The sequence below is a fragment of the Stegostoma tigrinum genome, chromosome 23 (assembly GCF_030684315.1).
Source record: "Stegostoma tigrinum isolate sSteTig4 chromosome 23, sSteTig4.hap1, whole genome shotgun sequence".
In the NCBI taxonomy this organism is placed as follows: Eukaryota; Metazoa; Chordata; class Chondrichthyes; order Orectolobiformes; family Stegostomatidae; genus Stegostoma; species Stegostoma tigrinum.
The window spans coordinates 41346754-41361631 of NC_081376.1; the positions used below are offsets into that span (position 1 = coordinate 41346754).

Below are 14878 nucleotides of genomic sequence, written 5' to 3' on the forward strand. Positions count from 1 at the left end.
TTGGCCTTTTTTCGACCTGTTTTACATCCATTGAATAATACAGCCAGGTCCGATTTGTACTTTGTGTTTGTATTGATGAGCTACATCTTTTAAATGTGCTGTAATTGAAAAGGCTGGATTTTTTTTTTTCCTTCTCCCCTTCTCCAAAGCATTTTGGCTTGATGTTTCATAAGTTCATTATTTAGTTCTGATTCTGGCCTATGAATTTAACTGCATTGAAAGCAGCTGACTTATATTGTTTCCTTTTCAGTAATGAAAGCGAGCAAACCTAAACTACCTGGTTGACAGGCTATCAAGTGCACTTCCTACTGAATTGCTTTTAAAAGTTCTGTTGCACTGTTGCTATCTTGTAGGTAAGGGATCTGCTGAAATTTCCAATTTGACGAAAGCCATGGCAGTCTTATTAAAACTGTCACTTGCAGCAGTGCTCCTCCTTTGGACAAGTGTTGCTGTTGACGTATACTTCAGCTGAGGTATTGAATTTTTGGCAGGTTAGTCCTTGATGAGATTTTCAGAGCAAATCACAAAACCCCTGTGTTGAGCAATCCAACAAATGAAATATCAAATACTTTTGGTAGCAGTTTTTTTTTAATGTCCTTCAAACAGCTTCCTTGTTTTTCTGTTCGTATGTACACCTGACAAGAAAACCACCATGCGTTCAGTGAGTGTATGTGTATATAAATGTGTGCGCATGCATTTTTTTCATATAACATTCATGTAGAGTTTAGTTTTCCCATCTGCACTTTCTCAGATACGATATATGGGATAGCATTTCTTCTGACAGTAATGAAAAGGAGATGCAATGACTTTGCATCATTTTTTTTTAAAAATGTACTTGTAATTGTCATTTCTTCAGATTAAGGTTGGCTCCATCTACATCCGCTCATGTTATTGTGACATTTCTTGCTCTGTTTTCTCAAGATGCATTACTCTGCCACAGTTTGATTTAGCTGCAAACATCTTGAGCAATTTTGAATGTGCCTATGGTCCCACATTTTAAAGGGCCAATTGTCTGAGAACTTAACTGGCACTGATTCCTTTTTTTTTGCATTTAATTCTTTTGTGAAAGAGATAATCTTAAATCATTTTTCTCATACCTTGTACAGCCCAACCAGTTGAGCAAAATTTATTTGGGTTGTGTGAATGTGGACTAGAAGGTATGACCCCCTCCTCCAACTTTTCTCTGAAAACTTGTTCAAGTTAGCTACGTCCTATGTCAGATGGGACTGCAACTCTCTCACCCTTTAAATTACTCAAAGCCCGAAATATAATGCCTTAAATTAGTAAGTAATGAATCACCTGTTTTATGTGGATATTTTAAAATGCCCTTATGCTTCTTAGTTCCCAAGCTGCTTATAGTGATATCAGTTTAAAAGATCCTTTTCTATATAAACAAGCAAATGAAATTGGACTTTCTGTCTATTTCAATAAAACAATTAGTTTCTGGCTGAGGTTTAAAACCAGTGTTTAATTTGGATATCCTGAAAACCTGTATTGCATTACAGTGGCGTCAAATTTGCAAAAGTACATTTAGTGCTTCTGAGAAGTTGTGTGGGTAATTCTGTCGTTGTACTTGAACAGACTTAATGGAATAATAAATATTTAACAATTTTCATAAATACCTATGAATGCAAATGGATAACTTCCTGCAATTATAAAACTGAAGAGTCAAACACTGACTGGAAAATCTTTGTATCGGGTTGGTTTTCAGCCGAGCAGATGTTCCAAACTCCAGTCAAAACGAAATATTTAAACAAGCAGCAGTATGTTGTATGATTTTAGTTTGAGAAATATTCTTGAAACTGACACACATTGTACAGTGACATTATAATGATGGGTCAATTGATCATCTTCACTTTATCAAAAGTCTTGCCAAATCTTCTCCAGCATTTGGGTTTAAAGACTTTTTCCACCATTACAATGAAAATTAAAAGTTGGCCGGTTTTCAATCAGTGTGCAAGGTATCACATGCAGGCCAGACCAGTAAGAATGGCAGGTGTCCGTCCTTAACAGGCATTAATGAACTAGGTGGGTTTTTGCCCCAGTCCACGGTCATTAAAGGCTAGCTATTTGTCTTTTTTTTAAATTCCAGATTGTCATTCGATTTCAGGTTTTGCCAACTGTCATGGTGGGATTTCAATTCCTCTCCCCAGAACATCAGCCTGGGCACTTGAGTTACTTGTCCAGTGACATTAACACTGCCGTTGCTTTCAATAATTTATTAAAGTCAGTGTGCAAGCTGAAAATCTGTAATGCCAAATGGAAAAAGCTGTGTCTCTGGATAATGGTTGAAATCTTCCTTGTGGATTTTGACTTGCTTCGGACTACTTATGAATCGATCTCTGAGCCCAATTGTATATACTAAGCAGGTGAACTAGACTTGTTGACAAGGGGAAGTTTTTCTCTGTAGATTATTTGACTTTGGAATGCACTATCTCAAATGCTGGAGGCAGAACTATTGAATATTTTTTCAGTTAGGTGGGTGGGTCCTTGTTAGGCAACAGAATTAAAGGTTATGGGAGATAGGTAGGAATGTGTAATTTGAAAGAAACTAATCAACCATGACCTTATTGAATGGAGGATCAAGTTTGAAGGATCAAATGGCTTGCTTCTCCTAATTTGTATGTTCATGTCCAATATTTATTTTGAATTTTTATAAGACAAATGACGGCAGGATTTGCATTGTTAATATAGGGCTCTGAGGAGTATTATTGAACAGAGACCAGGGTTGAGGTACATAGTTCCTTGAAAGTGTTATCACCAGTAAACTGGGTGGTGAAGATGATGTTTGGAACGTTTGCTTTCATTGGTTAGAGCATTGAGTACAGGAGTGGAAATGTCATGTTATGGCTATACAAGACATTGGTGAGGCCACATTTGGAGTACTGGTATAATTTCCGATTGCCCTGCCGTAGGAAGGATAGTTAAGAAACTGGAAACAGTGCAAAAACAAATGTAGAAGGATGTTAGTGAGACTGGAGGGTTTGTTACAAGCAGAGGCTGGATAGGCTGGGACTTCTTTCCCTGGAGCATAGGTGGCTGAGGGGTGACTGTACATAATCGTGGGAGGCATGGATAAGGTGGATAGACAAGGTCTTTTCTCCAGGGTAGGGTAGTTCAAAACTAGAGGGCATAGGTTTAAGGTGAGAGAGGAAAGTTTTTTAAAAAGGGTTCTAAGGGGGCAACTTGTTCACACGCAGAATGGTACGTGTATGGAATGAGCTGCCAGAGGAACTGGTAGAGGTGAGTACACTCTTCTGCATTTCAATGACATTTGAACAGGAAGATGGGTAGGAAAGGATTAGAGGGCCACAAGCCAAATGCAGGCAAATGGGACTAGTTCAGTTTAAGAAACCTAGTCAACATGGATGAGTAGGGCTTAGGGGCCTGTTTCTGTGCTGTATGATTCTGTGAAGCCTGGTTCCATTAGAGAGGTCTTTATATCACTGTGTTCACCTCACAATTCAACATACGTTCATGCAAATTACTACCTGGGTTACATTTTATTTCACGTCCAGTCCACCTCTTTTACTGGTATATCTGTTTGCTACAAAAACGAAACACTGACCTCCTCTGTCTGCAGGCAGAGTTTAATACACAGAAAATTCATTTATAGAAGCTATGTGGATTATGTTACAATTGTTTCAGAAACCAAATTAAAATCAAATTGATGGACCTTAAGTTGACAGCTATCCTGTTTGCCAATACAACAGTAAATGGTTTTGCGCATTTTATCTCCGGAAAGATATACCGACATTGGAGGCTATCAGTGAAGGTTCACTAGTCTGCTATCAGGTACGGAGGGATTCTTTTTTTATGAGAAGAGGTTGAGTAGATGGCGCCTGTTCCTGGCATATACATGATTCTTAAGAGTTGACTGGGTTGATGAAGATTGTTTCCCCTTCTGGGACAGTCTAGGATTAGGGGGAATAATCTCAGAATAAGGAATTGCACTTTTTTTTAAAACAGATGAGTTTCATATGAATTAGTGAATCTGTAGCATTCTTTACCACAGAAGATTGAGGCTAGATGATGATGAAGTATGTTCAAGGCTAAGATAGACTGAATCTTAATCAGTAAGGTAATCTGGTTGGGAGAATGTGGTTATGGGGAAAAGACAGGAAAGGGGAGGGAGGATTATCAAATCACCTGTGATTTTATTGCATGATGGAGCAGACACGATTGAATGAATGGCCTGTGTCTACCCAAAATGTTATGGTGGTCTTTTGTAAAGTTGATGAGCACTAGTGTAATGGTTGTCTGAAATGCTGTGCAATGAAATCAATAACAAGGATCAGTGTAAGTTTTGGCTAAGTGACCTGTGGTCCTGATTCAAGAAAAGCTCAAGCCCAAAAGGAAGGTGAATCACCCCATGTCATATCTGAATATTAAGTGTGTAGTTCATAGTGATGATGACTCGAGCCTGCTTCTCTGCATCTCTCCTCCCCTTCCGCAGTGTGTTTTGCCTCAATGAGTGTGGGAACACTGAAGGCTAACTCTAAACAACACTGATATTAAAGTTATTTGCCTAGATTTCTTTGTGAGGCTTGTATTCTTTGAAAGTAGATGATGCTCACTTATTGTATGTTATTTCTCTGTCACGCTGTAGCTAATCTTAATTCACCATGAACATATTTTCAAATTTTTATTGATATAAATAACGTGTATTCTTGTGAAGAAATGTTCAGGTCATTTTAAAAATGTTCAACCTGTTTCTGGAGTTTTAAAAATGTTGTTCAGTGGTATAGAGCTAGTCAGTAAATACAGAATTCTGTTACCGTGTCTCAGGAGAGGAGTGTGCCAAGTGGACCAGGGCTGAGTCAGCTAGATGAGAAAAGATTTGGATTTTTTTATTGGACTTTTCACAATCCCAGGAAATCCTGAAGTGATTTACAGACAATGGAAAAACTTTTTGAAATGCAGTCACTAGACCATTTGCAGCAAGGTCCCACAAACAGAAATATGTTGAAAACCAACAAGTCTCTTTGTGATTTTGTTTTGAGGGATAAACATTGGTCCATATATAAGGGACAGCATTCTCTGAAAAACGCCAGAAGTCTTAATGTCCACCTGAGGGGCCAGATGGAACATTCATCTCTGACTGTGCAGCACTCCGTTGTTACAACCCTCAAGTCTGAGCCAAAATTACAGTCTGCAGTCTGTACCTTGAATCTGTAACCTTTTGAACTTGCTGGTGAGAGTACTGCCGATTGAGCCACGACAAATACCTCTGCTCTGGTTTTAACCCTGGGTATGTTTTCCTAGTTATTCTCTATTCACAGAGCAGTGGCAGTAATGCTGTTGATGACATCTTTCCTGAGCCAGTGAAGAGAAAAGTCCTGAGATCACTGCCATAACTGTTTTTAGAGGATGACACTGCGGTGTGCACGATTTGGTTTTAGTTGCGATGTCAACTGTCCTCTACAGCCACATGTAAAACGAGTAGTATCTTCAGGCAGGATGCTGGAGGTCTCTTGATTTTTATTTGCAATCATGTTCTTGTGTATCAATGTTTTCAGAGCTGGAGAATTAATAGGAAATTGAAGCAAAGATGGGGTGCAATGAATGCATGTGACCCAGAGTAATTGACTTTGTCTTTTGGTTTGCTTGGTAATTATTTGAAACATTGCCAGTATAGCTATACTTGCTATAAGCTACCAAGACAGCACTTGCCTCGTCCTTAGCGAAGTGTTGGCATTTTGGCAGTGTTTGTGATTGTTTAAAATGTAAGGTAATAGTCCATTTACATGCAATAAATTAAAGTTGCATGGGAAGTTTTTATTTGGATGTGTAAAGGCCTGAAACATGTAATGTAAGGATGGCAACATCCTGTACAGTTTGTTTTTGTTCTATTACTCATGAATCGTATGGTGGAATTTTAGTGTTTACCACTGTTTAGAACAACATATTTAACTAGCAGAGATTTCCTAACACAGATGTTCGACTGCATGCAAACCTTTATCTTTATTTGTTTTTGAATAGGAAGCAGTGCAAATTCACAGGCCACATTGTTTGAAGTCCCAGATACATGGTGACATGAAACACACATGGGATGAACAGTGGTATCTTCCAGATAAGTGACCAGATGCAACACTTGCAAGCCATACTGATCCGAGAGCTCCAATCTTCATGTGGTACAAGACAACTTTAAAAAAAAACTTTGTGTAGAAAGTTTTAACTGTACAAACACAAGCCAATGTCATATTAAGTGTTTTACTCAGTTTATTTTGTGTTGTTAAGAATGAGACGGGATTTGACTTGCATTTCAAATCTTCTATCAATGTCAACAGTTTTATGGGTTACATGCATTTCAAGCTAGTCTGGTACCACTAATGGCTTAGAGCAGCAGCCAATACTGGAAGTTGCCTTGTGCCAGCAACATGAAATGTTTATTTCGGATCGTAAAACAATATAATCATTGTTCAGCACTGTAATTTTATATAAATATATATATTATATACGTGTGTGTGTGTGTGTGTGTGTGTATATGCGTGTGCGCATGTGTATTACAGCAGCTGTATTTCCGGTGAATCCAATGACTCATTATCAGTAATGTGGTCTGACTTCAGCGTTCAGGTCATTTTTTTTTTAAGGTAGTATCAAAACATTGTCACTGTCTTTGCAGTAAGGACAGTGACAGTGTATTTGAGCGATCCTTTCCTTTCATTTGTGTTATCTGGTGTGGACTGTACTGAGCTTTCAGCCTTGTATGTCGGAAGATGCATTGTGCACCAGCCTTTATTTGTATGTATGAATGTGTGTATGTATGTGTGCAAAAGAGACTTGTTTACTTTTTTTGGGCAGTGGTGAGTTTTGTATCATATTTAAAGTTTTTTGTATCATGAAGAAAATTGAAATTTCATGAAGGAAAATTAAAGACAACTTTCTTACTACAAGTGACAACTCTTTATTTGCTTAAAGGTCTCTGCTTGTGACACATGTTCAGAAGCAGCCATGTAAAAGTGTATACTGTTTTGAGATGTAGGCAAGATGCCTTCACTTGTGGGTGAGACCCGAACCGGGGATCATAAATGTAAGATGGACAGATACTAATTAGTCTAAAGGGGATTTGAGGGGGAACATCTTTACCCTTTTTTATATGTAAGCAGCTATCACACTCTTATCATTCTTTTAGTAATTGATGCAGCTAACATAGATGTCCCCAAGGAGAAGCTCAATAAACATGAGGAAGAAAGGAACTGAAGAATATGTCAATGAGATCAAATGAGTAAAGTGAGGAAGAGTTTTGTGTAAAAGCTTAAGTTCTGTCATGGACAAGTTGAGCTAAATGGCATGTACTTTGTTTCAATAAAAAAAATTAAACATATTTTCCTTAAAGTAGTTAAAGTGTCAATAAAACCAGGAATTGTTTGAAATTACCTGCCAGACTGGCAGGTTCTACAGAGAAAGAATGAGTATCAGTTAGAAGCATTAACTTTATTTCACATGTCCAGCATCTGCAGTTTGTTGTCGAGATAATGGGAACTACAGATGCTGGAGAATACAAGATAACAAAGTGTGGAGCTGGATGAACACAGCAGGCCAAGCAGCATCTCAGGAGCACAAAAGCTGACATTTCGGGGCCTAGACCCTTCATCAGAGAAGGGTCTCGGCCCAAAACGTCAGCTTTTGTGCTCCTGAGATGCTGCTTGGCCTGCTGTGTTCATCCAGCTCCACACTTTGTTATCCTGCAGTTTGTTGCATTTGTTTTTGTGTTCCAAGTGTTTCATCTATTCTCTATTCACTCTTCAGAACCATTCCACACATTTGATTTTTCACAAATCAGTTTGTTTGGGGTATCTGCAGTTCATTGCTGTCCAAGTCATCAACCCGTGCATTGCAGGGGAGAGGACAGAGAAAGTAAAATCAGTTTTTATCAGCTGCAGCTGCAATACCACAAGGTAACAGTGCACACTTTTCACCCAAATGCCACATCTGAAAAAAAACAAAATATTGTCCTATGTGCTTTCATTTTAAGCAAGTACACTGCTGATCATGAAAATGCACTGCCAGTCCCGTGTTTATGGCCTTAAGATCAGTTTGTTTGTAAACCAATTAAATGGAGTGTATCATTCTACACTACAGTTCATATTCATGGTTTCCAACTTGGGCTTTAGGAAAATATTTATGTCTTAATTAGAAGTTGCAATGTGGCTAAAGGTCGAAATAACCCTGAAAAGATGTCTCCATGGATGGTTAGTGAGGATAACTAGGCACACTCCTTACTCAAAGTACTCCAGATTAACTGGTACTAAGGGGATTAAATTCAGTGTCAAACAATTTTTAATGGAAATTAAGTAATTGAACTGATTTTTACTGTGTTAAACCTTTTTAACAATTTTAATCTGTCTGCATTTCATTGATACTATGAATCTACTTTATTTGCTAATATCAACAAAAAATGTTTTAAATACAGAATTCTAAGACTAGAATCTGCAAAAGATAAACTGCAACCAACTTTTTTTAAACCATGGACTGGAATTTGTATGGAAATACTGGTCTCTTTGCAAGTTTAAATCTTGCCACAATGATTTACTCTGAAGCTAAGTATATGTTTTGCAAAAAGTTTTAATCCACTTAATGACATTTCAAATCTTTCACAGTATAAAATGTTTTTGTCGTTTTGTATTATTTTAGTTTCTTGTCTTTATTTTGGAAAACGTGTGCAAATTGTGCAGCAATGTTGTCCAATACATGAGCAAATATGACAGACTGATGCTTTATATCAGATGAGCTATTTCGTTCAGATGGAAGTTCGGATCTGCAGCAGTCTATTTCAGAGAGGCCACGGTTTCAGCCTCTATCTGACCAAAATCTGTAACCACGTCATAAGTAGAAAATCCTGCAGGAGGATCAATTCTTCACATTCAAAAAAAACTTGTAGCCTGTTTCCATTTAAAGAAGCAAAAGTATATTGGTTTGCTTGTTACACCTTAACTGGATGCTGTTTAGTGATTAGTTGAAGAAAAATTTTCTTTTGACAGAGCTGCATTCAACTGCAGTACTCCTATGTCCTGTCCCTCAGTCCCAGTTCATCTCTAGGAGGTTGTTACAAGATTCACTGTCTTTTGTATCAAGCAGCACATACGATGATCTGGTCACCACAAGTTTGGTGTGCATCAATGTCCCATTAGACAGTACTGTTGTGGAGAAACTAGGAAGAGAACCATAGCTGTGTAAAGAAATAAAAATTGCAGAGTCTGAACATTCAACAGAATGCAAAAATCTAATTCTGATATGGCTAAACACTTGAAAATTGTTACTGTTCCAATGCTGATCAATCAGTTGTAGGAGGAGTAATGCCTTTTGTTGTTCCTGATTGAATCAAAATGTTTGCTTCAGGGGTCATTTGTTAAAGTGACCGTCAGGCAGTTGTTGTTAAGTATTGACAGCTGCTTAATATTTTCTCACCTAAAATAAACTGTTTAAGCTCTGAGATATGTCTGGGTACCACAAGTTATGTCAGTGATCGTCACACTAACTCTGTCTATTGGGATTCATTCATAACTGATATGTTGCTGGCTTTTATGGATTGACAGGAAAGTATTAACTGGGCACCAGATTTAAGATTGTAACAGATTAAAACGTTAGCTTCCCACTTCCTGTTTATGATGCCTTCATTTGAATTTTTTGTGGTATTTGTATTTCTATTTTGTTCTTTTGAGCAGTTTTCCTTCACCCTTTTCATTGTGAAAATCATAAATGTGTATTGTGCAATAAATTCAGAATTTATTTTGTGCAATAGTGCACTGATTAACTTTGCCAAAGTTAAATAGATCAGTGATTTGGAAATGTTGCAGTCTTGATTGAAAGGCAATAGTATTCCTTTTGTCACATTTAAAAGTGAGGTTCTGTTCTCTACCACATTTGGGAATATGCTAGCTGTAGAATGAAGATCATCTGCTTCAGATGATCACTTAGTTCAGCTCTGATTCAATCTGGTGAAAATTTTAACAGCTGACACGCTTGTAATCGAGATCATTGTAAGATGAAAAGGCTGCATGTAATGACAACAATTCTTCTGGCCAGAATGAAGAAGACTGATTTATTAGTATTTTCCTTCACCAGTCTTACCGGGAGACTAGAATTGAATTTACAATACACACAGAACTTTATCTATCCTCTACTCAATATATTTTGGTATTTCACATCTTCTCTCAAAAGGGTCTGTGTGGGATGTAGTAATCATCAGTCAGTTTTATGTCTATGTTAGCAAAATTCCCTGGTTGTCCTCCTCTGCCTCCCTTTCCCACAGAACCAAAATGGATCAAGTTTTTAAAGAAAATTATAAATTACATATGAGGGACCATAATCTAGCATCCTTTCATGGACTGAATTTTATCAGCCCTTCAAAGATGGGATGAGGACAAGGCGGAGGCTGGGAAAATGGTAAGAAGAGGTGATGGGCAGTGTACCTCTTCCTGACTCCATGCCATTTTAGCAGCAGCAGGAAAGGTGTCAGATGGCCTAGCTGGCCAGAGCTTAGTGAATCCACTTAAATGGTCATTTATGGGCGCCTCCTATCATTTGAGAAGAGGGTCCTGCCTTGCGTAAGAAGGCTATCAAGAAAAACCCCAGCTGTTTCCCACACAGCTACCGCTGGATGGAACGGGGGAAGACCACTAAGAGGTCCCACTTGGTATAATACTGTTAGCTGTCCTCAGCAACTACCCCCATCCCGTTTGCAAGGGCCCGCCAGACTGGTGCCTCTACCCACCAGGCCCTAACTTAGCTGACTTTTTGGAAGCCATCTGATTGGGCTGGCAGCTCTTTGGTTCTGATGCCACTGATCAACAAATCCACTCTGTCATTGATCCACAGCACCAATCTCCCCCCCCCCCCCTCCCCCCCCATATCCAACAAACCTTTCAGCCTGTTAATGAAACCACTCCAAGTACTACACATTGGCCCCTTTCTCTTCCTTCTATACCTGTTGATCTTCCTGACATTGAATCTAAGTATAGCTTCCAGATGTATCCAGTTGAAGGTCATGTCTGTTTTTCACAGTACACTTTTTTAAAAATAAAAAACCTATTTTTAGTCTTGTCTCTCTCCACTTGTGCCTTAGGAGTTAGCTTCTTGTTAAGTTACCTCTGGGCCAGAACTGGAATTTCACAGGTTATAAGAAGAAAATGCATCCAGCGCCTTTAGAGCTGCTGTCGGTGTTGCCTTGTTGGAGAGAGAATTTTTAACTAATGCAAGCAACCAAGCTCGGAATTGACACAAATGGCCTTACTTAGGTGAAGGCAGACTTGAATGATTGATGACACTTAGACAAGAGATGCTGACGAGGCCTGCACATTGCTGGGAATCCTCACAGGATTAAGATCCTTGTTACTCCAGAACTACAGACATAAGTAGGCTAATTTAAAATGACATTTTCTTTAATAACTCCACCTTTACACTGCATAACTGGTGTTGGGTAATAACATTTTGTATTGTGGATAGTATGCGATAACATCAGTCCTGGCCCTGGGTTTAGACTGCTTTAACAGCTGGCTGGTTCCATTCTTTCCTAGAATATACTGTTCAACCTAGATCTTTGATTTTGTGTTGAACACTGCACCTTACCTTCAACCTTAAGCACTATAACTGATGCTTGCCACTACTTTCTCCAGAACAGTAAATGCCTGTGATACTTGCATCCTTTTTTTTAAAAGAAGGTTGTTAAACCTAGTGTGCACACTGTTTTGTCACCTTATTGGAAAGGTGCAATATAGACTTGCCTATCATTTGGGTGGAAGTAAAGAATCACATGGCATTGTTTGAAGAGGAGCAAGGAAGGTTTTCTGGCCAATAGTAAAACAGTTTTTTTAAATCCTGATCTTATCACATTGCTATTTGAGAGTGCTTACTGTGCAAAAATTGGCTGCTGTTTTTTACAACCAGGCTGTATTTCTGAAGTAATTTTTAAGCCGTAAAAGGCTATGGGATCATCCTAACATCATCAATAATTTTATAAATGTGAATCTGTCTTTAAAATATACGCTGAAAAGGCTGCTGACACTTGTGCTGGAACTAAAAGGGCTGGGATGTTGCATGTTATGACTCAACTGGAAATTGAGGTCAGGGACTAGGTACAGTATGTTAATGTGTCTGCAGCACTTGGCGAAACACAATGCTTGGTGGCCTAATAAACTATGTCCCTGTGGTTAATCTTGCAGGATTTACTCTTGGAAGCATTGGAAAGCCTAGAGCTTCATGCAAATTTTATGGAACCAGTTGATGTTGGTTGGGTAGAATTTTTTTTGCCAGCTTCGTTCCAGGATGTAATCCACGCCATTTTCATAGTCACTACTGGCCTAGAAAAGATAGATGATAAAGTTCATTCCTTTCAAATAAAATTCCAATGTTAATAGTTTAATCCTTCTGTGGCCAAATATTTTTCACCAACACATTCCATAAATATCTGAAAATTATGATTTTGCATCAGAAGCCAAAAATGCATTGTATATTTTAGTTATGTAGATGAATGTTATTTTTCTGATTAACTCCAGCTAACCATCTTAAATTACAGTTACCCAATTGGATATTAATCATTGGATGTAGCAAAGGATAATGATTGCATATTTTTAATGTCAGGCAAGAAGCACATAATAAGCTTGCGTTTATGCCTACTAGCAGAAATTTTCAGTATCTGCGTTGGTCAGTCTTTGATTCTTTGTCCGTTCAGTTTTAATGAACATGTGATGCAGGGTACTATGTCCAAAAGATGACAAAAAGCCATTTAGTACACTATATAGATTATTTGCAATTTTTCATTCATTCATGGGATATGGGCATTGCTTGCTGGCCAGCATGTATTGCCTTACCATAACTGCACTTGAACTGAGTCATTTGCTAGGCCACTTTAGAGGGCTGTTGCCAGCCATCCACATTGCTGTGGGTCTGGAGTGAAATGTAGGCCAGACCAGCTGAGGATGACCAATTTCCATCCCTGAAGCTACTCATGAACCAGAGGGGTTTTTTTTCCAACAATTGACGATGATTGACAGTTGCAGGAATAAGCCATTCATCCATTTTGAGCCTGCAACACCATTTACTACGATCACGGTTGATCATGCAAATTCAGTATCCCATTCCCCACACCCTGTCCCCATACCCTTTGATCCCTTAGCTGCAAGGGCCATGTCCAGCCCCCTCTTTAATATGTCTAATGAACTGGCCCCAACAGCTTTCTGCAGGAGAAAATTCTACAGGTTCACAACTCAGAAGAAACTTCCTCATCTCAGTCCTGAAAGGCTTACCCCTTATTTTTAAACTATGACCCCCTAATTCTAGACTTCCTCAACACTGGGAACATTCTTACCACATTTAGCTTGTCCAGTCCCATCAGGATGTTTGAGATCTCCGCTCGTTCTTAAGTCCAGCAAATGCAAGCCCGGTCGATCCAATCTTTCCTCATACGTCAGTCCTGCCATCCTGGGAATCAGTCTGGTGAACCTTCCCTGATTCCTTCAGTAGCAAGAATATCCTTCCTCAGAGTCTGCTGAAAAAGCTCAGCAGGTCTGACAATACCTGTGAAGAAAAAGTCAGTTAATGTTTCTGGTCCGTTGACCCTTCCTCAGAACTGATGGTGGCTGGGGAAAATGTCAGTTTATATGCAGAAAATAGGGAGCGGGTGGGTAGGGAGTAAGCGATAGGATAGAGCCCAAAGAGACAGAACAGCAGTTGGACAGACAGAAACAATCAGGCTGGGAGGGTGAATAGTTGTTAAGGGAGAACCATTGGTGACTAACAGGTGTTGTGCAATGGCAGACTATGTGAATAACAACGCCTGGTGTGGGGGCTAGGACATGGGAGAGGTTAGGCCCTAGAATTATTGAGTCCAGAGGGCTGCAGGGTCCCCTAGCGGAAAATGAGGTGTTATTCTTCCAGCTTGTGTTGAATACATTATTAACTCCTTTGTCCAACTGTTCTTCTCTTTCTTTGGGCTCTATCCTATCATTTACTCCCTAACCCTCTCCCGATTTTCTCCAAATGAACTGACATTTTGCCAGCTACCATCAGTTCTGAGAAAAGTCACCAGACCTAAAGCATTAACTCTGATTCTTTTCTCCCCACAGATGCTGCAAGACCTGTCGAGCTTCTCCAGCAATTTCTCTTTTTGTTCCTGATTTACAGCATCCACAGTTAGAACATAGAACAGTACAGCACAGAACAGGCCCTTCAGCCCACAATGTTGTGCCGACCATTGATCCTCATGTATGCACCCTCAAATTTCTGTGACCATATACATGTCCAGCAGTCTCTTAAATGACCCCAATGACCTTGCTTCCACAACTGCTGCTGGCAACGCATTCCATGCTCTCACAACTCTCTGCGTAAAGAACCCGCCTCTGACATCCCCTCTATACTTTCCACCAACCAGCTTAAAACTATGACCCCTCGTGCTAGCCATTTCTGCCCTGGGAAATAGTCTCTGGCTATCAACTCTAGCTATGCCTCTCATTATCTTGTATACCTCAATTAGGTCCCCTCTCCTCCTCCTTTTCTCCAATGAAAAGAGACCGAGCTCAGTCAACCTCTCTTCATAAGATAAGCCCTCCAGTCCAGGCAGCATCCTGGTAAACCTCCTCTGAACCCTCTCCAAAGCATCCACATCTTTCCTATAATAGGGCGCCCAGAACTGGACGCAGTATTCCAAGTGTGGTCTAACCAAAGTTTTATAGAGCTGCAACAAGATCTCACGACTCTTAAACTCAATCCCCCTGTTAATGAAAGCCAAAACACCATATGCTTTCTTAACAACCCTGTCCACTTGGGTGGCCATTTTAAGGGATCTATGTATCTGCACACCAAGATCCCTCTGTTCCTCCACGCTGCCAAGAATCCTATCCTTAATCCTGTACTCAGCTTTCAAATTCGACCTTCCAAA

The 14878-nt window shown here is 39.4% G+C and overlaps 1 protein-coding gene and 1 long non-coding RNA gene across 4 annotated transcripts in view; one reads left to right on the plus strand and one right to left on the minus strand.

The window, feature by feature from the left end:
• Positions 1-7262, plus strand: part of parn (poly(A)-specific ribonuclease (deadenylation nuclease)) — a 130233-nt gene extending 122971 nt beyond the window's left edge. Inside the window, exons 24-25 of one of the 2 annotated variants that reach the window (XM_059654095.1) lie at positions 354-491; positions 5983-7262. In XM_059654095.1, coding sequence (XP_059510078.1) covers positions 354-472 — 119 coding nt within the window. In that variant the 3' untranslated portion in view covers positions 473-491; positions 5983-7262. The remainder of the gene's footprint in view (positions 1-353; positions 492-5982) is intronic. The other variant, XM_048552773.2, reaches the window with a different exon arrangement.
• Positions 7263-8346: 1084 nt separating this feature from the next.
• The window catches only part of LOC125462483 (uncharacterized), a 53716-nt gene continuing 47184 nt past the window's right edge, over positions 8347-14878 (minus strand). Inside the window, exons 2-3 of one of the 2 annotated variants that reach the window (XR_009447145.1) lie at positions 13310-13518; positions 8347-9172 (exon numbers count right to left, since the gene is read on the minus strand). This is a non-coding gene — a long non-coding RNA (uncharacterized LOC125462483). Of the gene's footprint in view, positions 9173-10857; positions 12303-13309; positions 13519-14878 lie in introns of those variants that run through there. The other variant, XR_009447144.1, reaches the window with a different exon arrangement.